This window comes from Rhipicephalus microplus, chromosome 2 (assembly GCF_043290135.1).
Source record: "Rhipicephalus microplus isolate Deutch F79 chromosome 2, USDA_Rmic, whole genome shotgun sequence".
Classification (NCBI taxonomy): Eukaryota; Metazoa; Arthropoda; class Arachnida; order Ixodida; family Ixodidae; genus Rhipicephalus; species Rhipicephalus microplus.
Window position 1 is genome coordinate 229,092,748 of NC_134701.1, and position 18,163 is coordinate 229,110,910.

General features: G+C 45.9%; 2 protein-coding genes across 3 annotated transcripts in view; both read right to left on the bottom strand.

The window, feature by feature from the left end:
• sff (BRSK family serine/threonine-protein kinase sugar-free frosting) overlaps positions 1-18,163 on the bottom strand; it is a 123,136-nt gene that overhangs the window by 93,614 nt on the left and 11,359 nt on the right. The gene's annotated exons all lie outside the window — the stretch shown is intronic.
• Positions 2,096-4,044, bottom strand: LOC142787372 (uncharacterized). Its single transcript, XM_075884739.1, has one exon. It carries the CDS (start codon positions 3,902-3,904, stop codon positions 2,477-2,479), a length of 1,428 nt encoding a protein of 475 aa, XP_075740854.1. The 5' UTR covers positions 3,905-4,044; the 3' UTR covers positions 2,096-2,476.

The window sequence follows — 18,163 nt, forward strand, 5'->3', positions numbered from 1 at the left end:
TAGAAAAAGAGGAACTACAGCAATAAAAAAGCTTTGAAATTTCCTGTTACGAATAAACTAGTCACTGCTGTATTAGCAATTGCACAAGTAAGAATCCAGAGTCACATTTGTTTCGTTTTATGAAGGTAACTACAAACGGTATCAAAAGCGTTCCTGCTGCTGAAGCCCTCAGGTTGGCGAATAGGATAGCAAGTTTTTTTTTTTACATGCAAAAATGATGCCCTATTAATTTCATCTCGAAACAAAACGCGCAGAGGCGTAATATCGCCAAACCAGCACTGTGTATATAGATTTAACGGGAGCACACGGCATCGTAATATATTTGTTTGGTTGGTTCCTCTAATCAATTACCCTAGTTACTATGACGTTTGGCACACGCTTCGTTCTCGTTTGACACTCGCACCCCGCAGTACATGTTAGTGGAGCCTGTCCGATTCCTGTGGCTCGCGCTAATTCGCACGTGTACGCTACCAATAGCGATGGCGCTTAACGCAGAAACGGGCGCTAAGAGCTGCGCTCTTAAGGACGACTCCATATTGTCAGGCCGGTAATAGTGGGCAGCTGTCTCTAATTGAGAAGAACAAGAAGAAGAAGGTGAGGCGAGGGAGGCGTGATGCGAAACATGAACGAAACTATTGTTCGTCTTAAATATTTTGCACACACACAAAAAAAACACGAGGGCAAGATGCGTGTGCTGCATTAAACATACACACCAGGGCACCAGTCGCTAAAATATAAATAATCCTGTCTATAATGACTCTATGGCTGGGTACGAGCTAGTATATAGGCTGACATTATGAAACTGCTTCATAATGTTGTATTTAATGTTCTTAGACGTGTGCCAAGTGTACGTGGAGTGTACCGGCAATAAGGGTCTAATAAACGTGGCCTCAGCGCGCCTTTGGCGCTGCATTGCCATCAGAGCGCATACAAGCCACGTTTTAATAACGCCATCATAGAATCGCAGGTGAAAGGTTTGCTGGGTGAGGTTTTTTTTTTTTTTTCAGGAAACAAACCAGTTGTAAATTTTACTGGCCTTTGCGTGCGTCTCCTTGTCTTCTGTGCGAAATCATCAGGGTGAATAATTAGGCCGACTCGCAGTTTTGCGTCAGCGTTCTTAATTTGGCGCAGCAGGTACATTTTGTGATGAGCTATTGTATTCTGGAAAACGGCACCTGGTCTGACAGTGTTTTCGGTGCCAGAAAGTCAGTGAAACGAAAGAAAATTAAGGATAAACGTACATAAATACGACCAGCCAAGTGAGACGTCGAACAGGAATGCGAAGAAAGGTTAGCGTGGAGTTAGCGTCATTTCCAACCGCTTTCAAGACACTGCAAAGAACAAATTAAGTATGACAGAAATCTTCGTCACAATTTTTTCAGTGACTGCGGTGTTATATATAAGCCTTCCAGAAAATCATAGACAATTTCTTCGTATTTCAAGAATGTGAACAGTTTTCTGCTCGAAAACAAAAGCCGATAACATTTTATGGCGCCAATGACATTCTAAGACAAATGCCTGTACAGAAAGACGGGTCTAAAGGACGCATGTCCTGAGGCCACATTTTCATAATTCAAAACTGAAGAAGGCCTCCCCAATGTTAAAGCGGAAGCCTAAACACTTGCCACTACAGCTCTCGACTAAAACCTGCGAGTCAATATCACCAGAATGTAACTTAACAATTTGGTTTCCTTGAGTACCTTGTATTTTGCGCTTGATGTAAGTCATTAGGTACATCGTGCAACAATTATCAGCGCAACAAACTGATCACTGTCTCCTTATTCGGGCTGTTTTATAATAAATCGATTGGGCCTTGCCAGGTCGTCAATGCACTTTACTGCTTTTGTTGTCTGCAGACACTGCGGGATGCAACCACAGTTCCGACACTTAGGTCACTATTACGCATTTTCAAACACGTGCCTAGTAGTCTTCGAGCTTTGAAACCCGTGAAAGTGACACTTATAAATTAGCAAACAAAGCCTGTTGTAGCTGCAAAGTCTGAACGGTCATCGTTTGACTGACGCTGTAAAAGCTAATCTCCTAGCTTACTAGCTTACGACAGCACTCGAGGAGGTAGCATTGAAGTAAACACACGTTATCAGAAAACTCTTTATTGCACACGAACAAACAAGTGACAATGGTGTAGTGTTCTCTGACTGGCGCACCTTCGTTTGGGAAAGTTGGAACGTCCCATCGTGTCATACTGTCACCATGCCAGCTGACCTAGGCCTAGACAGATTGATACCTCGCTTTAGTGGTGTTAGCCATCTTCAGAGATGCATGGTTGCCGTATGTTGCCTAAAATGGTCAAAAAGAAGGTAAAAGAAAAGCAGCTGCTCTTCTTATCTTCAACACTGTGGTAAATGAAAAATAACAACAAAAAAACATCCCCATAAAAAAGAACCCCCTGGACTTGCATCTTGAGCTTTTTTTTTTCTTCGTTCTTACAAGCTTGGCTTCAAGGTGTCAATGATGGTCATTCCTCAGCAGCTCTCGGGTCACTCTGTCGGTCAGCAGCCCGCTCCTCTTCTTTTTTCTTTTCATCATCTGTTGCCGTCTTCTCAGTGTCAGTCTCTCCTTCTCCAGCTGCTTTTGGGTCTTCGCGTTGGACTGACTCCGTCATCTGTTGGGCTTCAGTCTCTGTTTCAGTCTGTGGTTCCGGCTTCGGCTCCGGTCCTGGATCTGGCTCGCGGGGAGGAGGAAGTTGTGGTTCCGGCTTCGTTCCTGGCTCTGGCTCACGGGGAGAAGGAATTTCATGTGGACGGGGTGGCAGTGGTGGGGGTGGCGGGGGTGGAGGTGGTGGCGGTGGTGGTGATGACGGCGGTGGAGCCGTCGGTGCCGAGTGTCCTGGTTCTTCTGGTGAAATAGGCTCCTTCTCAGTGCTTTGCACGCTCTCCAATGAGTCTCCGCCGCTGCCCGCCTCGTTCTCGCGTCCATTACGGGCCCCGGCCTTCTTGGATGGTGACTTCGTTCTGCGTCGGCGGGACCTTGGGTGTCGGTACATCGGAGGAGGTCGTTGCCACGAAGGGGCACTCCCCCTGTCCTGGAAGTCCTCCTGGCTCCTGTTGCCACTTCCGCCGTTACCTCCCCGTACTCCTTCTTCGAGATTTCTTCCGGAGCTGTTCCGTCCTGTCATTTCCAGGTTGCTCTGAAAACGGCCACCACCAGAGCCGTTTTGTCCTACTGCTTCCATGTTGCTCCGCGAGCGGCCACGTCGCCTACGAAAGTAGCGGCCACGGAACCGCCGTGGAGGGCGCCGGGGTGGGGGTTCGTTGAAAACCTCTTCTTCGGCGTACGCTGGCCGTGGCTCATCGACAATGAAACGCTGCGGTGGCAGCGGTGGCGGTGGTGGGGCTCGCGGAGGTGCTCGTGGCACTCCTCTGAAACGCTGGTTGTATCGCCAAGGGTAGGGCCTCCCCACGCCGTCCATGATCCACCGTCTAGGAGCCGGGTCGCTCTGGTCCTGGTGCGGTGGCAGTGATCGCGATGAGTCTCGGTTTTTTGCTTCCTCCCTTCGATCTTCCCCTCGGCCACGCCTTGACGCCGGCCCGCGCCTTCGTTGATTGCGACGTGGAATCCAGCGGGGTCGGAACGGGCGCCTGTCGGCCGCGTACGGGCTACCCTGAACAGGCTCACCATCGGGTCCGGTCACATTGGCTGCCTCGCAGCCCTTATCGCCGACCACGACGTCAAACTCGACGGTCTCACCTTCGCCAACGCTGCGCAACAACTTCTGTGGGTTGTTGCGCGTGATGGCCGTCTGGTGGACGAAGATGTCCTCGTGAGTGTCGTTGCGGTTGATGAAGCCATAGCCGTTCTTGACATTAAACCACTTCACCGTTCCCAGGATCCTCTCGGCGACGATAGGCTTCTTCCTGCCACTGAAACGACTCTCTTCGCCCATTGCCAAGTTGGCGGTGATCTTCGGAAGGGGCCGGGTGCCGGTCACAGCTGCTGGAAGCCCGCCTGGATGCGTGATGCGCTTCTGGTGGAATGCGATGGCGGATGCTCTTCGGGCGGGGCTCGCGCGCAGCACGTGCCCTTCCTCTTTCTTTGCTCGGCAGCAAATATGGCATGCGCCACTTTTGCGGCCAGCAGCAGAAGAAAATTCTAATCGCTGCTGCATTCTTTCAAAATCGAATTCGTGCCCATGCATTCTTTTAACTATATCTAGGTGAAATTTAAATATGCATTGCGTCGCAGCAGCAGACACAACGATCTTTCAGGAACAACGTTTTCTTTTCTTTTTCTCTAAGTCTTAGACCTTGCTGATGACTGTTGAAGAAAAGGAAAAGGTCCCACTAAATGCAATAGGGCGGTTGTGGTCCATATGAGACTATATGTTCTCTTGGCCAATCCCCCAGAGTGGGCATGAGTCATAAATTCTAGGCTACAAAAAACAAACAAGCAAACAAACAAACAAACAAACAAACAAAGGCATTTCCGCAATGGTCTGTTCTTGATTGGTGACTGTGTCCAGAGCTGTAAATCAGAGCTGTGTTATCATAACTTCCAAGGGCATGTGCATAATATGTACACAATAGCGCGTTCTCCTTGCTTTCGCCCTATATATTAGATTCCGAATGTGAACGTTTGATTAGTGTGACACTCGGCAGCAAACGAGTATTGATGACTGATATGTGGTGTTTACGTCCCGAAACCACCATATGATTCTGAGAGACGCCGTAGTGGAGGGCTCCGGAAATTTCGACCACCTGGGGTTCTTTAACGTGCACCCAAATCTGAGTACACGGGCCTGCAACATTTCCGCCTCCATCGGAAATGCCGCCGCCACAGCGGGGATTTGATCCCGCGACGTGTAGGTCAGCAGCCGAGTATACTTAGCCACTGGACCGCCGTGGCGGGGCTGCAAAGGGGGATAAGTCATTGGGTAATGCGGGGAATAAGTGATGCGCAATTAGTCATTCTGGCAAACAGTGTATATTTCAGTGTCATAATCATTGTCAACAATTAAAACAATTCTCCGGGAAACAACAAGGTCGTCAAGTATAGCAGCACTTCTTTTTCTTTATTGCGACCAGCACATGAACACAAAAGAAGACAAACGCACGGGATATTCTGTATTCTCGCAATAGTATTATGCTACGTGAAAGAAATACTACTCCATCAACAAGCTCAAACTTCAGCATTGATGGCCGTCCTGAAACATCCCTTTAGGCAGACTCACCCTATCCATAACTCCCAAGAATACTCTATGTGTGTGTGGTGGAACCTTGGGGTGCACCTTCTTTCGCGAATAAATATGATGAATCACTCTCGTATCTTTCTCTAGCTTCCACGTCTCCTTGAGGTGACAGCACGTGTGAACGAGTGCGGTGTGGATAAAATCACGTTCCTTGTTATGCTAATAACCTCCTCGATTATCCAGACAGTACATGACAGCCACAAAAAAAAGAACGTCGTCTTTCAGGCCATTGTCACCGACGCATATAATTACGCTTGCACTGTATGCACTGTGAAACGAAATCAGCACACGCAGGTTGTCGTGCAACTTGCTATAAAACCACAAAAGAAGAAAACGAAATCTTGTGGCGGCCGTAAAATTCGAAAGCACACTATATACACTGACGTGGCTTGCTCGTGGTGCGAGCAGTCAGTGCTTAATTCACGTGAAAAAGAAAATCTTGAGGCAAATCTTCAGGAAACCTTCAGGGCCCCGCGCTTGTAAAAACATTGGTAACTCAAAGTCTATAATAATAATAATAATAATAATAATAATAATAATAATAATAATAATAATAATAATAATAATAATAATAATAATAATAATAATAATAATAATAATAATAATGATGTTACCTAGTTTTGCTCTTAAAATATTTCTAATCACAAATCCAGTCTGTATGATCCGCCCGACTCTTGGCCGATCCCCTTGAGTGGGTAGATGCCAATAGAGTTTTTCTCAAAATTGTATTTTTTGTGAGGAATTTATGATGCCTATATTCCAAGGATCTTCATTAGCAGCAGCAGCAGCAGCAGCAGCAGCAGCAGCAGCAGCAGCAGCAGCAGCAGCAGCATCTTGCTTAGCTTTTCAATGCCTAAACGTATGCTATTATTGATGACGCTGCCTATTTCAAGGGCAATCTGGTCGAGGCCGGTTATTTTGAGAGAACGTTGAAAAATAATGGCGCCTGTGCGTTCGAAATTAAATAGGGGAGAATAAAACAATAGCTAGCAAATAAATAAAAGCTAAGTGACCCGATTTTTGGCTTATCTTACACTATAATTGCGTGTTGATTGAACATTTTCATCACGAGGCTGTGCGTTACTCGCAGTTTCCGGGTCACGGGATCGAATCCCTGCCATGGCGGCTGCATTTTAGATGGAGGCGACAATGTTTGGGGCCCATGTATTTGGATAGGACTCCTATCTACTCATCTTTAGAATTACTCTCGGCCTTACCTGGATTCACGTCCGCTTACGTGTACTTCAAAGCAGTGTCATTGATACACAATTTCAAAATTTTTTGATCAGAGGCGTAGATTACGTAGGGAAGTGTCTTGACCTCCCCTCTATCACCAACTCTTCCAGGGAAGTTCTTGATAAACGTATCCTATGTTAACATCTCTTTCATGAAAAATTACCTGAGTGATTCGCGAGCACTCATGACTCTTATATCAATCATACTCTATAAAAAAGGCGCCAAGAAGAGCAACGACGACGTCAGAAATTGTTGACGAAGAAAATTCGCACAATGCTCGAAAAAGCTAACTTCTCTAGCTAGCTGCTCGAAAAAGTCTTCTCACTCGGACTCACTCAGAATGAGATCTAGCCATGAGTCTGAGTCTGAGTGAACCCTAAGCGAAATATATAATTTCATAAATGAGTCTAAGCGAGCTCCACATGTTTTGCCGACCTAAATATTTAGCTGCTCGTTAAAGAACCCGAGGTAGTCTGAACTTCCGGAGCCCTCCACTACGGCATCTCTCATGACCATGTCGTAGTTTCGGGACGTCAAACCACTACAATTAGTGTGTTTTCCGCAGTTGCGCTAGTATCTCTGCAGCAGCTTACTTGACGCTATACCAAAAAAAAAAAGCAATCACAACATTCACAATTTTCGTGACCGAAAACAGCGTCAAGAAAAACAGATATACACGAAGACGAGAAATGCTACTCTGTAAGATACTGGTCAGCAGACTTTCCAAGCCTTCACATAAACCCATTCAGTACCCGTCAGATGACCTTTTTTAGCTTAGTGACACCTTTGGTTACGTGTTATGTGTGTTTGTGCGCACGCATTGGATAAATGGGAAAGAGAGTAAAGGGAAGTACAGTTCGACTGTAGGAGACGCTGATTAAGTTATGGCTACATATGTAGCCACCTAACTGTGAAGGGGTTGCGTAGCATACCAATACAGGCTAACAAGATTTAATCCAGAACAGGCGCCCTCGTGTCTCTCCTCCCTCTCCCTAGTGACAAACGCGCAACGCGTGCGCCTCGCCTTGAACGCCCTCGCATACAGGCTCTCTTGGTGGTGTGGCTGGGAACACCCGGTTTTGACATACATCTAAAGGCTTTACCCGTTCAGCGAGACACAGCCCGAGTGAGTAAGGTCAAGATAGAGGCCGACTGCGGGTAACTATCCCCGAGGAAATAGAACGCAGTGACAGGGCTTTCCGTTTCGGCAGCCTCGGCTTAACCCGAGCAGCGGGCGATTGATAACTCCGGATACTCTCTCTTGCTCTTTGTCTCCTCTCCCTTTTCTTTTCCTTCCTCCCATCCTCGAGCACAAGCTGATCCGCAAACTGCGTTGGGCGCCGCTTCCCTGACCGCCAAGCACACAGCAGCGAGTGAGGCGGCGGTGGCGCCCGCCCAAGGGCTTCACTGCGAACCGCTTCGCTGGTCGTGAGGGAGGAGGGGTATCGATCCGTTCTATCGTTAGCCCGGCTTAACGGCCGCAAAGATTGATCCCGGCTCACTTGATTGGCGTGAGTTCGCGGCCTCTCGAGTCCTTGGGGCAAAAAAATTACGGGCTGAAAGTTTGCTGCGCGTGTTCGTTATAGGCGACTGCTGAGAAGGATGAAATGGACGCCGGAAGGCTGCTGTTCGGATCTGCGCAATTTCGGTGGTTGCCTAGCTACGAGGCGTGGGCTGATGAGGCTTTTGCTCTAAGGACTCAGGAAAAAAGTATCGAGCAGATAAGTTAGCCTTGATACTGAAGCGGAGGCTTGGCGCTGACTTATACATAACGGCTTTGAAAGGAAAGTATCATTCTTGGTCACTTTATTTCACTTAGGACATGTTTATCAGAAAGAGAGAGAGGTTTATTTACAGACAGGCTGAAAGGTTGGCCTGAAGATATTGTACTAAAATAAATACTATAATTATCCGGCTTTTCAACTGCTTGCAATTTTTAAAAAATATATCTTATCCGTTAATAATATGTGCTGATGGATCATACGTGGAGTCCAGATAGATGTAACTGTGTAGTTGCAGGAAGGTGGTTGCTGTAGTTACATTAGGGGCTGTCTTACCACAGGCTAAGGCGGCCACAGTAGGTCGAAGATACCGCAAGCGTGTAAGAAAACAAAAAGACGATCATTCACACTGAATACAGAGCAAGTTAAACGCAATTCGGGTTCCTGTTATTATTCACTTCGATTAGAAGTACCTCTCTATATGAGAAAACTAAAGGAGCTTGTTTTATCCCCCCATGTTTGCTCATCGGTGCCCAAGAAGCGTGTGTACATAGCGTTCGAGCCCTGTAGTGGGTAATCTGATTTTCCTGTGACGGAAGTGAAGTAGTCGAAGCACGGTTTGTTCCTTCCGTCCATTTGTTTCCTTGCACTGCACAGCGGTTCATCAGGCCATGATCGAGTTACTGTCTAATTAGCATAAGACACGGATTCCGATCGTTTTCTTTCACTGCAACAGGCCGTTGAGCGCCGGAAACACAGTTTGTGTCTGCTTAGTTACTAGGACGTTGCCTCCACCGATATCATTCACTTGAAGCCATTTCAAACAATTCAATAACACAAATCGACCCACTGGCGTACCTCCTAATCATATCTTAGAGTTATGTCACTTCATCTCTCGAAAAAGGAACGTCGGGTTCAAGCAGCCCTGCACAATTTTAAGAGAGTTGTGGTTATTCCTCAGAGTATACCAACAGCTGTAACTGTTAATCTCAGAGTTACAGAAATGGCTTAATCCAGCAGTTTTATACATATACCTTTGTGCGTGTGTGGGCACGCATTCGTTTGGGTGCATGCGTGTGTGTGTGTGTTTAAAAAGTTTTGTAGGAATCATTTGTTTCAGTTAAGACTTTCTCTAACTCTAATGCATAAAATCTTAGCGTATGATGTGAAGGCTCGCTTAATTTACAGTGTTAATCTTTACCCAGCCCTTACTGAGGCATACTGAAGAGAATCAATATGCCCCGAAGGAAGCGGCAATGCCACTCATTACAATTCCTCAACAGGCTCCGTGTTTTGGCGACCCTGGTCATTATACACCGAAAGCTGTGATGTCGGCACCATCTGATTATAAACTTGCTGATACCACATCATTCCTACGCTAGTAATCAATATAAAATAGAATTGGGAGGGAAGCTATTTAGAAAGAGTCAAGCTCGAAACACATAACGTGACCGGGTTTCTTCCTCTCTTATTGAGTGCGAATCGAACAGCCACTCTTCACCTTGGCAACGCCAGATATCTTGGAACGCAGGCCATCAACGTTCATATTTGAGAAAACAGTGGGTGCGCTTTGAACCAGCTTGCGCGCGCTACCTCGTGCGCTGTGTCGCTCAGTGCCTTCTCATGTCACCGGTCGGTTAATGGTGCCACCGAACCGGGAGCGACGTGACAGTTGCGCTTCAAGCGCTAAAGAGACCCCGATGAAACAAACACGATCGAGTCGCGTTCACTCCCCTAGCGATAGGCTGTAAGACGGCGTCACAAAACTAGAGACGCCCGAAACAGCGCGCCCTCTCGTGTGGCGCCATTCCCTTTCCCTACGCATGTAGGTGGGGGTCGTTCCCAAAAAAACAGCCTATGGCGGTATAGAGGCGCCGTATTTCCCCATTGTCTGGTGATCAGGAGGACGGCATGATGGTTGTAGGGAAGCCTCGGAGCTCTTTCTTCATCCTGTCCCCTCCGTCTACTAGGGTGTCCCTTTGTTTTGATTCCCAGTTTCCCGCCCTTTTTCCCCTCGACGTCGTCCTCTGGGGAAAACCGCTAACCCTCGAAGACGAAAGAGAGACGCTGTCTGCCAAAGGAGGAACTGTCTTCAACTAGAGTACGACACTCTAGAGAAAGGGCACCCGTGAAGAGAAGAAGCCTTTGGAAGAGAAAGCGGGCTTACGCTGGGCTGTCGCAATATTTCCGTGCAGTACGGTGACAACCGCCGCTCTTCCACGCCCAGATGGGAGAACACTGAGAGACATTGAACCACTGCACATTTACGACGAGGCTTCCTTTTCTATGGGCATTTCTTAAGGAAAATACCGGAGGTGGTAGTTCGCGCAAGACGATTTCGGGCGTAAAGTTACAGTGCCGTATCACCATTAGCGCAACTACAGCACGTAACAGTGTGCGGGGCTATCATGGCTTTACAAGCGTATGCATAACCACCGCCAGCTAACCCCCACGACAACGGAAACGCCGAGAGCCATAAACGAGCGTCCAAAATGTCGTAGCATCAGCGTTTGTGACCTTGTATAAGTAGGGGACGCTATTTATATGCGGCCATCTGTGTTTTAACACCATTTTGACGGCGGTATAGAAACGGGCGAACTGTCCTCACGCTTCCATCCATTCTGTTGCCCCGTATTACTTGAACGGAACACAGAGAGCTTCCCCACCATCCTCGTTCTCGCGAGTCGCTTCTCGAGCTTCCCCCTATACTGCTCTTTTCCCCCGGGAAAAAGGAGGAGGGCGCCGCCCGCTGCAGAATATCGGCGCGGGACGCTCCCAGCGACTGCGGCTCATGCTTTCGCGCTAACGTTGACTGGCCTGCTAGCGAACGACGGGATGGCAACGGCTCGGCCTCGCCTTGGCCCGACGCCGCGTCGTCAGTTTGCGAGTAGCGTCTCGTGAAAGAGGTTCGAGTGGCACCGAGGGCGCCCTGGCAAACGAACTTGAAACTCCGCATCTCACACTGGTTTCCTGGAGCCTGCGGCGATTCCTGCACACGATCGGGGACAGTGCAGCCTTCTATCGTGGGTTGGGCGTTCTGTTCCACCCACTCTGCCCCAACCCCAACAATAAATAGACCACCCACAGCCTACACCAGTACTCTCTTCCCTCGCCCTTGTCTTCTACACAAACACATTCCGCCCCTATCCTTCTCGCACGTACGCACCACTGGACAAATCATGCTAGCCTGAGGCGCGCGAACGCACTCTGTATGCCGATGGCGTGCTTGCGCGGTTCTGTTGGGTCCGAATGTGGTGTTCAGGGTGGAAGAGGCAAGCTGGCGCCACCGCGAACTTCGATCGGCTGCGATACGCACGGGAGTTTGAATGCGTTTCGCGAGCGGATATTGAGCGCATGACTATGAAAAACAGCCGGCGTATCGAGGAGTATAAACTCAAATAGCTACAAAACGTAGACGTAGAAATACCGTGGCAACAAGTAACGCTATAAGTAAACAAATATTTGCGTGCACAAGTTTGTTTTTCAAGCATTATTCTTAGTGTATGCGCGTGTGTTTGGGGGGGAGGGGCTTGCACTAACACCCACACGCATGCATAGATACCTACACATACATACATACATACATACATACATACATACATACATACATACATACATACATACATACATACATACATACATACATACATACATACATACATACATACATACATACATACATACATACATACATACATACATACATACATACATACATACATACATACATACATACATACATACATACATACATACATACATACATACATGCCCTCCCAATGCGTAAGCAGTTGGTTAGCGCAAATTTCCTCGCTCTCCCAAATGTATCCCTTACGTTTAAAAACAATAATAAAGACACTCAGCTTCTAAATGTACCATTGATGGCCTTTTTTCTCCATCTTTCCACATCTGAGTGGAGCAATCCATGCGTATATAATGTCTGCATTACAAAACACCTCGGCCAGCCAAGCAGGACACTTTGCCTTTTTACGAGTTGTTTGCGGCACAACGACCAAGCTCTTTTCGTATTGAACAAATCCACCGCTTAATGAGCGATTTCACACCATTCTCAGCTGAATTTAAATGTCACCACCATATTCTTTGACCCCCTTATCCAGCGTTTCTTTTTTTTCATTATAGGAGAGCGCTGGTTTTTCACCGTTTGCCCTTACAGTCTGATCGTTCAACGTCTTACCGTAATATGCGACAGTTGTGTCTCAGAACAATTCCTTACAGCGATACAATTTGTCTTGGCTGAATCTTTTCAATCTGATTTGAGTATATTGTACTTGCTTACTTCCTTCCTTTATGCCGTAGTCCTAAGCAATTATTACGCTGCCGCGGGAATTAGATGCGTAAAACACAAGCTTATATAACCCTGGCTCTGTTCGACTGAAGAGGTACATTGATTAAGAAAACATGCTTTACTAAAATAAATGCTTTTAGTTTTCTCGACTGCATCGTCATGCAGCCTGACTCAATATATTGTTAAATATACACATGAATTCCCGTTACATGCAGCTAATGCGAAAGTGATAATAAGCTTTGTCCACGGTCGATTCTTCATCGCCTTCGGGTTGACCTCTTCGCAACTCCGCACCCATTACTACATATTCACCAGCCATCTTTAGCCCCGTGCCAACTCCCAAAGTACAAATACCGGGTATCCATGGCATACAGTCCCAAATGCCTGCGTAAGTCTTCCGTTCGATATAGTTCCGCCAGAGAAACATCTATTTTTTTCTCATCGAAATGAACTCAGTTTTCCTTGCAAGTAAATCCCATGGAGTCATGTTTGCGTGTATTACGCAGTGAAGTGAATATCAACCAATAGTGCTCTCGAATAGTCACATGACCTTGCGCGAGACAGGTTTCTGGAACGAGTATACGTCTTTCGTAAGCTATTCGCGCTTCTGGCCACACCCAACGTCAAAGCTCTTCTCGTGAAGTGCCTCAGATCGACTACATGTGGGTCTAGAAGCTTATACGTTATAATTGTGTCGGTAGATCACCATAAACGGCAAACACGCTCTTTCGCTCGCCAATCCTCACGTAAGGTGTTTTGTGCTTCTCTTTTGATTATGGCAAAACCACGGTACACGTATGTCATGCGCAGCTCTCTTAATAATAAAATGGGGACGTTGCACGTTTATTTCTGCTGCTCAAAAAGATAACGTCCTCGATGAATCGAAGGGAAGATGTCAGGACCATGAGCCCGATCATTATTGCTGCTAGAAGACATGAGAAGACTGTGGCACATGTTTAAAAAACGCGCAGTGTGTGCCCATCCTCGATTGCAGGCTAACGTGGTTGCATGTTTTGGGCATACATTACTCCTCCTTTTCTTTTCTTTCTTTTCTCTTTACGGAAGCCCACTTTCTCTCCCTCTCTCTCTCTCTTTCTCTCTCGGTATCATGTTATTAGCTGCTCCCTTCCTTCCTTAGTTCCTCTCCTTAGTTTATATAGCGGATAATTGCATGCAGTTATGCCACGACAAAAGGACGCACATACTGGTATTTGCAGTTTCGAAACCTCAGTAAGTATCTCAAGCGGTAAATACCGATTGTACTGATTCAATTCACTGTCTTACTTTTCCGCTGACGTACATTCGGAGTCGTCAACGCAAAGCATTTTTTGTTGTGCTATTGGAGCTCTCACTGTGTAGCTGGGCGTAAACGGAACGAAACAAAGCCAAGCTTTTCACAGCTAGCGCTCACTTGACATTGAAAATGCGGCTTCAGTAATGTTGATGAGCATTGCCGATGCTAAGAACAGGCTTGAGAAGAAAAAGGGTGGGAGACTGGGAGGGGTGCTTAGGCTTTCTTCCTAACACAAATGTTAACAAGGCGCCCTAGAAGACCATGACGCTGTTGATTGGTAGTGGATGCTCCCGAGAACACGCGAGTCAAACATTTTAGCGGAGCATGCCACCTGGATTTTACAATAAATTATCAAAATAAGCTAGAGATTGTTCCCTCTTACCTCGACAAATGATGTCATAAACCCAATTGACCAGGTCTTAAACCAAACGTTCACGACTATAGGCTGACTTGTCAGACTAGTGAGGCTATCGACATAGTAGTGAGCTGCATGGTTGCCGTGGCCAACGCGAGATGCCGCCACGTACCCGTACGCACTCTCACCATCATACTTAACTAAGCCACGCATTTGATGAAAAAATAAAAGTTCTCAAGAAATGTCCTGACGCTCTTGAAACGGGCGACAAATCTAAATACAGTCGTAATTGACGAATTCTATCACTTTTTTGCGGCAATTGATTCATGAGGCAATTCCCTAGTTTAATGAGGCCATTCAAAAAGTGTAGAATTGCTCCTTCAACAAATGTCAGTCAATGTAAACGTTTTTTGGGGGGTCAGCAACAGCTTATCAATACGAGGCTGAGAAATCTTTCATTTTTTCATTGTTACGCCTTGCTTGCAATGCTCGCGGCTCGTTCCATGACTATGAGGTTATCAGTTTTTTTTAGAGCCCGAATTCTTTGCTTCATCGATATGAGCACCTAATAAGGACTCATAGAAACCCTTCTTGTTCCTTGCACCTGTATCAGCCATTTCTACTTCTTCTACATCGTTTTGTGTACAAGATTAAGAGACTGAAGGGAAGTCAATAACGCTTCACAAATTAAATTTGGTTAAGGTAAGCGCCCGCTTGAACTCAAAGCCTTGTTTGCAATAAAGGCGGCGTACGGGTGCGCTACTCATCCAGAGAGCAAGGGATTATTTTATAAAATATTTTCTTACACTGAAAATAAATTCATTTGAACATTTATAGCATGAATACTGCATACGGTTGCTTCACCACTTGTCAGATGTTTTCGTCCGAAGTTTTCGTATCTAGTCAGTACCTTTTGCAGAGTCTGATATTACAGAACACTTCATATACTAAAAGCGCTTCTCGGAAACTCTTCTTATTTCGACGCCATCTTATATATAGAACGTATACTTTCTGGATGCAAAGAACATTTTTTTTATTTTGTAATAACCACATTGATTGAATTGCCCGGTTCTAATAATAATTGAAGTCTCATTGGAGCCATACCTTTGTAATCCAATTTTCTTTTTTCCCCTATTCCACAGGAAAAGTGATACTCCGTGTGGCATTGGATGTCAGCAATCAAACGCTTGAGGTTGGAGCAAAGACGCTTTTTTTTCTTTTTTTTGTGGAGTCTGATATGCCGACGATCACTCCAATTGATTGTTCCTCAATAAAAATAATCGGAAGACAGCGAAAGAGATCGAGAAATCGGAGTCTTCCGAATTTATTCGAGCACTTGTTTTTCAAGCGGTGAAAATTGAAATGTTATGTGTCCTTGTGCCTTGGGATCATGAAAAAATAATGAAAAATGGCGAAAACAAATTCTACTCATCAATAAATATTACGCCAATGACACGCATTGCACTTTCTTGCGTTGCCGCAAGAAACTTATTCTCTATCATTTCCGTCCTTTTTAAACTTCTTTTTATTTTAAATTTTTAATTGTAACTCATGCTTCCGAAATGCAGACATCTCCTGCGCATACTGTAGCCCATCGACGCTAATATTATGAAGTCAGATTTGCCGCTTGCAAATCATTATCTAAAGTTATCGTCAGAGATTGATGGGCACATTTATTACCTGACGTGAAAAAGAGCCTGATACGTAGGTGCACCTTCGACGGAACGTCAGGAGCCTGATCGAGCAACGAGCAACATGACACTGGCGCAACGCACAAGGCACCGTAAATCCGTTTGAAACATGAACGTGCCGGAGTGATGTCTTTTTAGTGCAACCTTCATAAAACTGAAAGTGAATAGACAATTACCAACGTTACGTAATAACAACACTCTTAAAGTGCTACAGCAAAGAACATTCAGACGCCCTAAACTAATTAAAACACGGCCTCTCATTTCGGTAAAATTTGAATAGGCTCCTCAAGGAAAGTGAAATTCTAAATCCATTCCTCAGGATCTTAAAATTGTCTCTGCCTGGCTGCCTGCCTGCCCACCGTTCTCTCGGTCTGTCTGTCTGTCTGTCTATCATATTATTCTTCAGCTGGGCCATTGAGCATGCATAGATGCATATTTCACCACCCGGCACGGTGGCCTAGTGGCTTTTGTGCTTAACTGCTGTCCTGAAAACGCGGGGTTAATCCCGGTTGCGGTGGTCGCATTTTCAATGCAGGCGAAAAGGCTTCAAGCCTGTGTACTTGGATTTAGCTGCGCATTAAGAACCTTAGGTTGTCGAACTTTTCGGGCTGTCCCAGATAATCTTATTGTGGTTTCGAGACGTTAAACGCCAACAGCTTTTTGATATATGAATTCGTTGCTGTCAAGTGTTGCGCATTTACCGCTGAATTAGTACGCACTCGTGCAACAGTCACTTCTTCTGCATGAATTTGCTCCTACGGCGTGACAAAGATTCACTTCAACAAATAAGGATCTTGAAAGAGGCAGAAAGAATCAGGATGGCAGAATGACACAACTTGAATTCGTTTGTCGGTGTCAGTCTACCAGAGGAGGCTTGAAGTGATCGTCCCGTCCCTAAAACAGTAACATGGTCAATACGTTCGACCTGTTTGCACGGTATAGTAGAAGGCTTACGAAGCTCGGCTGCTGACCTGAAAGTCACGTGGCCACGCCGCGGTGGTCTAGCGGCTAAGGTACTCGGCTGCTGAACCGCAGGTCGCGGGATCAAATCCAGGCTGTGGCGGCTGCATTTCCGATGGAGGCGGAAACGCTGTAGGCCCGTGTGCTCAGATTTGAGTGGACGTTTAAAAATCCCAGGAGTTCGAAATTTCAGGAGCCCTCCACTACGGCGTCTATCATAATCATATCGTGGTTTTAGGACGTTAAACACCACATATCAATCAATCAATCGAATGTCACGTGTTCCACCCCAGCAGTGACACTCACATTTCGATGCGGGTGAAATGCTTGAGGTCCGTGCACTTGGATTTATGCGTATACGTTAAAGAGCCTGACGTGGCTGAAATTGGTGAAGTCCTCTTGTACAATGTGCCCTATAATCATATCGTGACGTTTCGGCTCGTGAAAACTAGCGTATTAATCTTCACCCTAATAATAATAATGTTTGGGGCTTTACGTCCCGAAATCGCGATATGATTATGAGCGATGCCGTGTTGGAGGGCTCCGGGAATTTCGACCATCTCGTGTTTCTTAGCGTGCGGTGGCATCGCACAGTACATGGAACTCTACCATTTCACCTCCACCTTAATGCCATCGCCACGGCTGGAATCGAACCCGCAACCTTCGTATCCGCAGCCGAGTGACGTAACTGCTACACCACCACGGCTGACATCCCTTAATCTTTGAGAAACGGAATGTTACGTACAACTCTTGCTTGAATATTAAGGAGATAAGTATGATCTCAAAAGCTCAAATCACATCTTAGCTAGACATGTTTGGTGAAATCTCGCGAATGACTGAGGTCACTTAGGAACGAAAAGACTTGTGAATTTGTAGTGACATAATTTTGATTCTTGTTTTCTTGTTATTAAATAACTGCACACGTACAGGAACTAATAATACTCGTGAGGAGTACTGAATGGACAGTGTGGAGTAGGCGGTACTGGGTACTGAATGGGCGATATTAAAATGAGAACTTGAAAACTCCCCAAGTGTAAGACTGTGTGTATAAACTTTCTCTTCTATTTTATGTTTATTCAGCAACGAAATGGAAAGGAGTAACTGTCTGCAATGAATGATGACCACAACAGCTTAATTTTTTTCACTTTCAATGAAAAGATGAATAAGCGCAGAGACAAGTCAAAGAAGTGCACTCAAGAAAAGAACCCCAGAAGCAGCTCCACAACAAAATAACGTTATGAGCCTTCATAGAGTTCACATGATATATTCTTCACAGAAATGTGACTCTTTTTATGTCCTTATCCAACGACATGTTCACATTTCGCAGTTTATTTGCAATGTGTTTTTTTTTAGTTTATGGATCTGTTGTTCAAGATTGCCAGTGAGGATTTTGC

What these genes read in the sequence shown, in the direction of transcription:
- LOC142787372 (XM_075884739.1), bottom strand. Translation starts at nt 3,904, where the DNA reads ATGGGCGAAGAGAGTCGTTTCAGTGGCAGGAAGAAGCCTATCGTCGCC.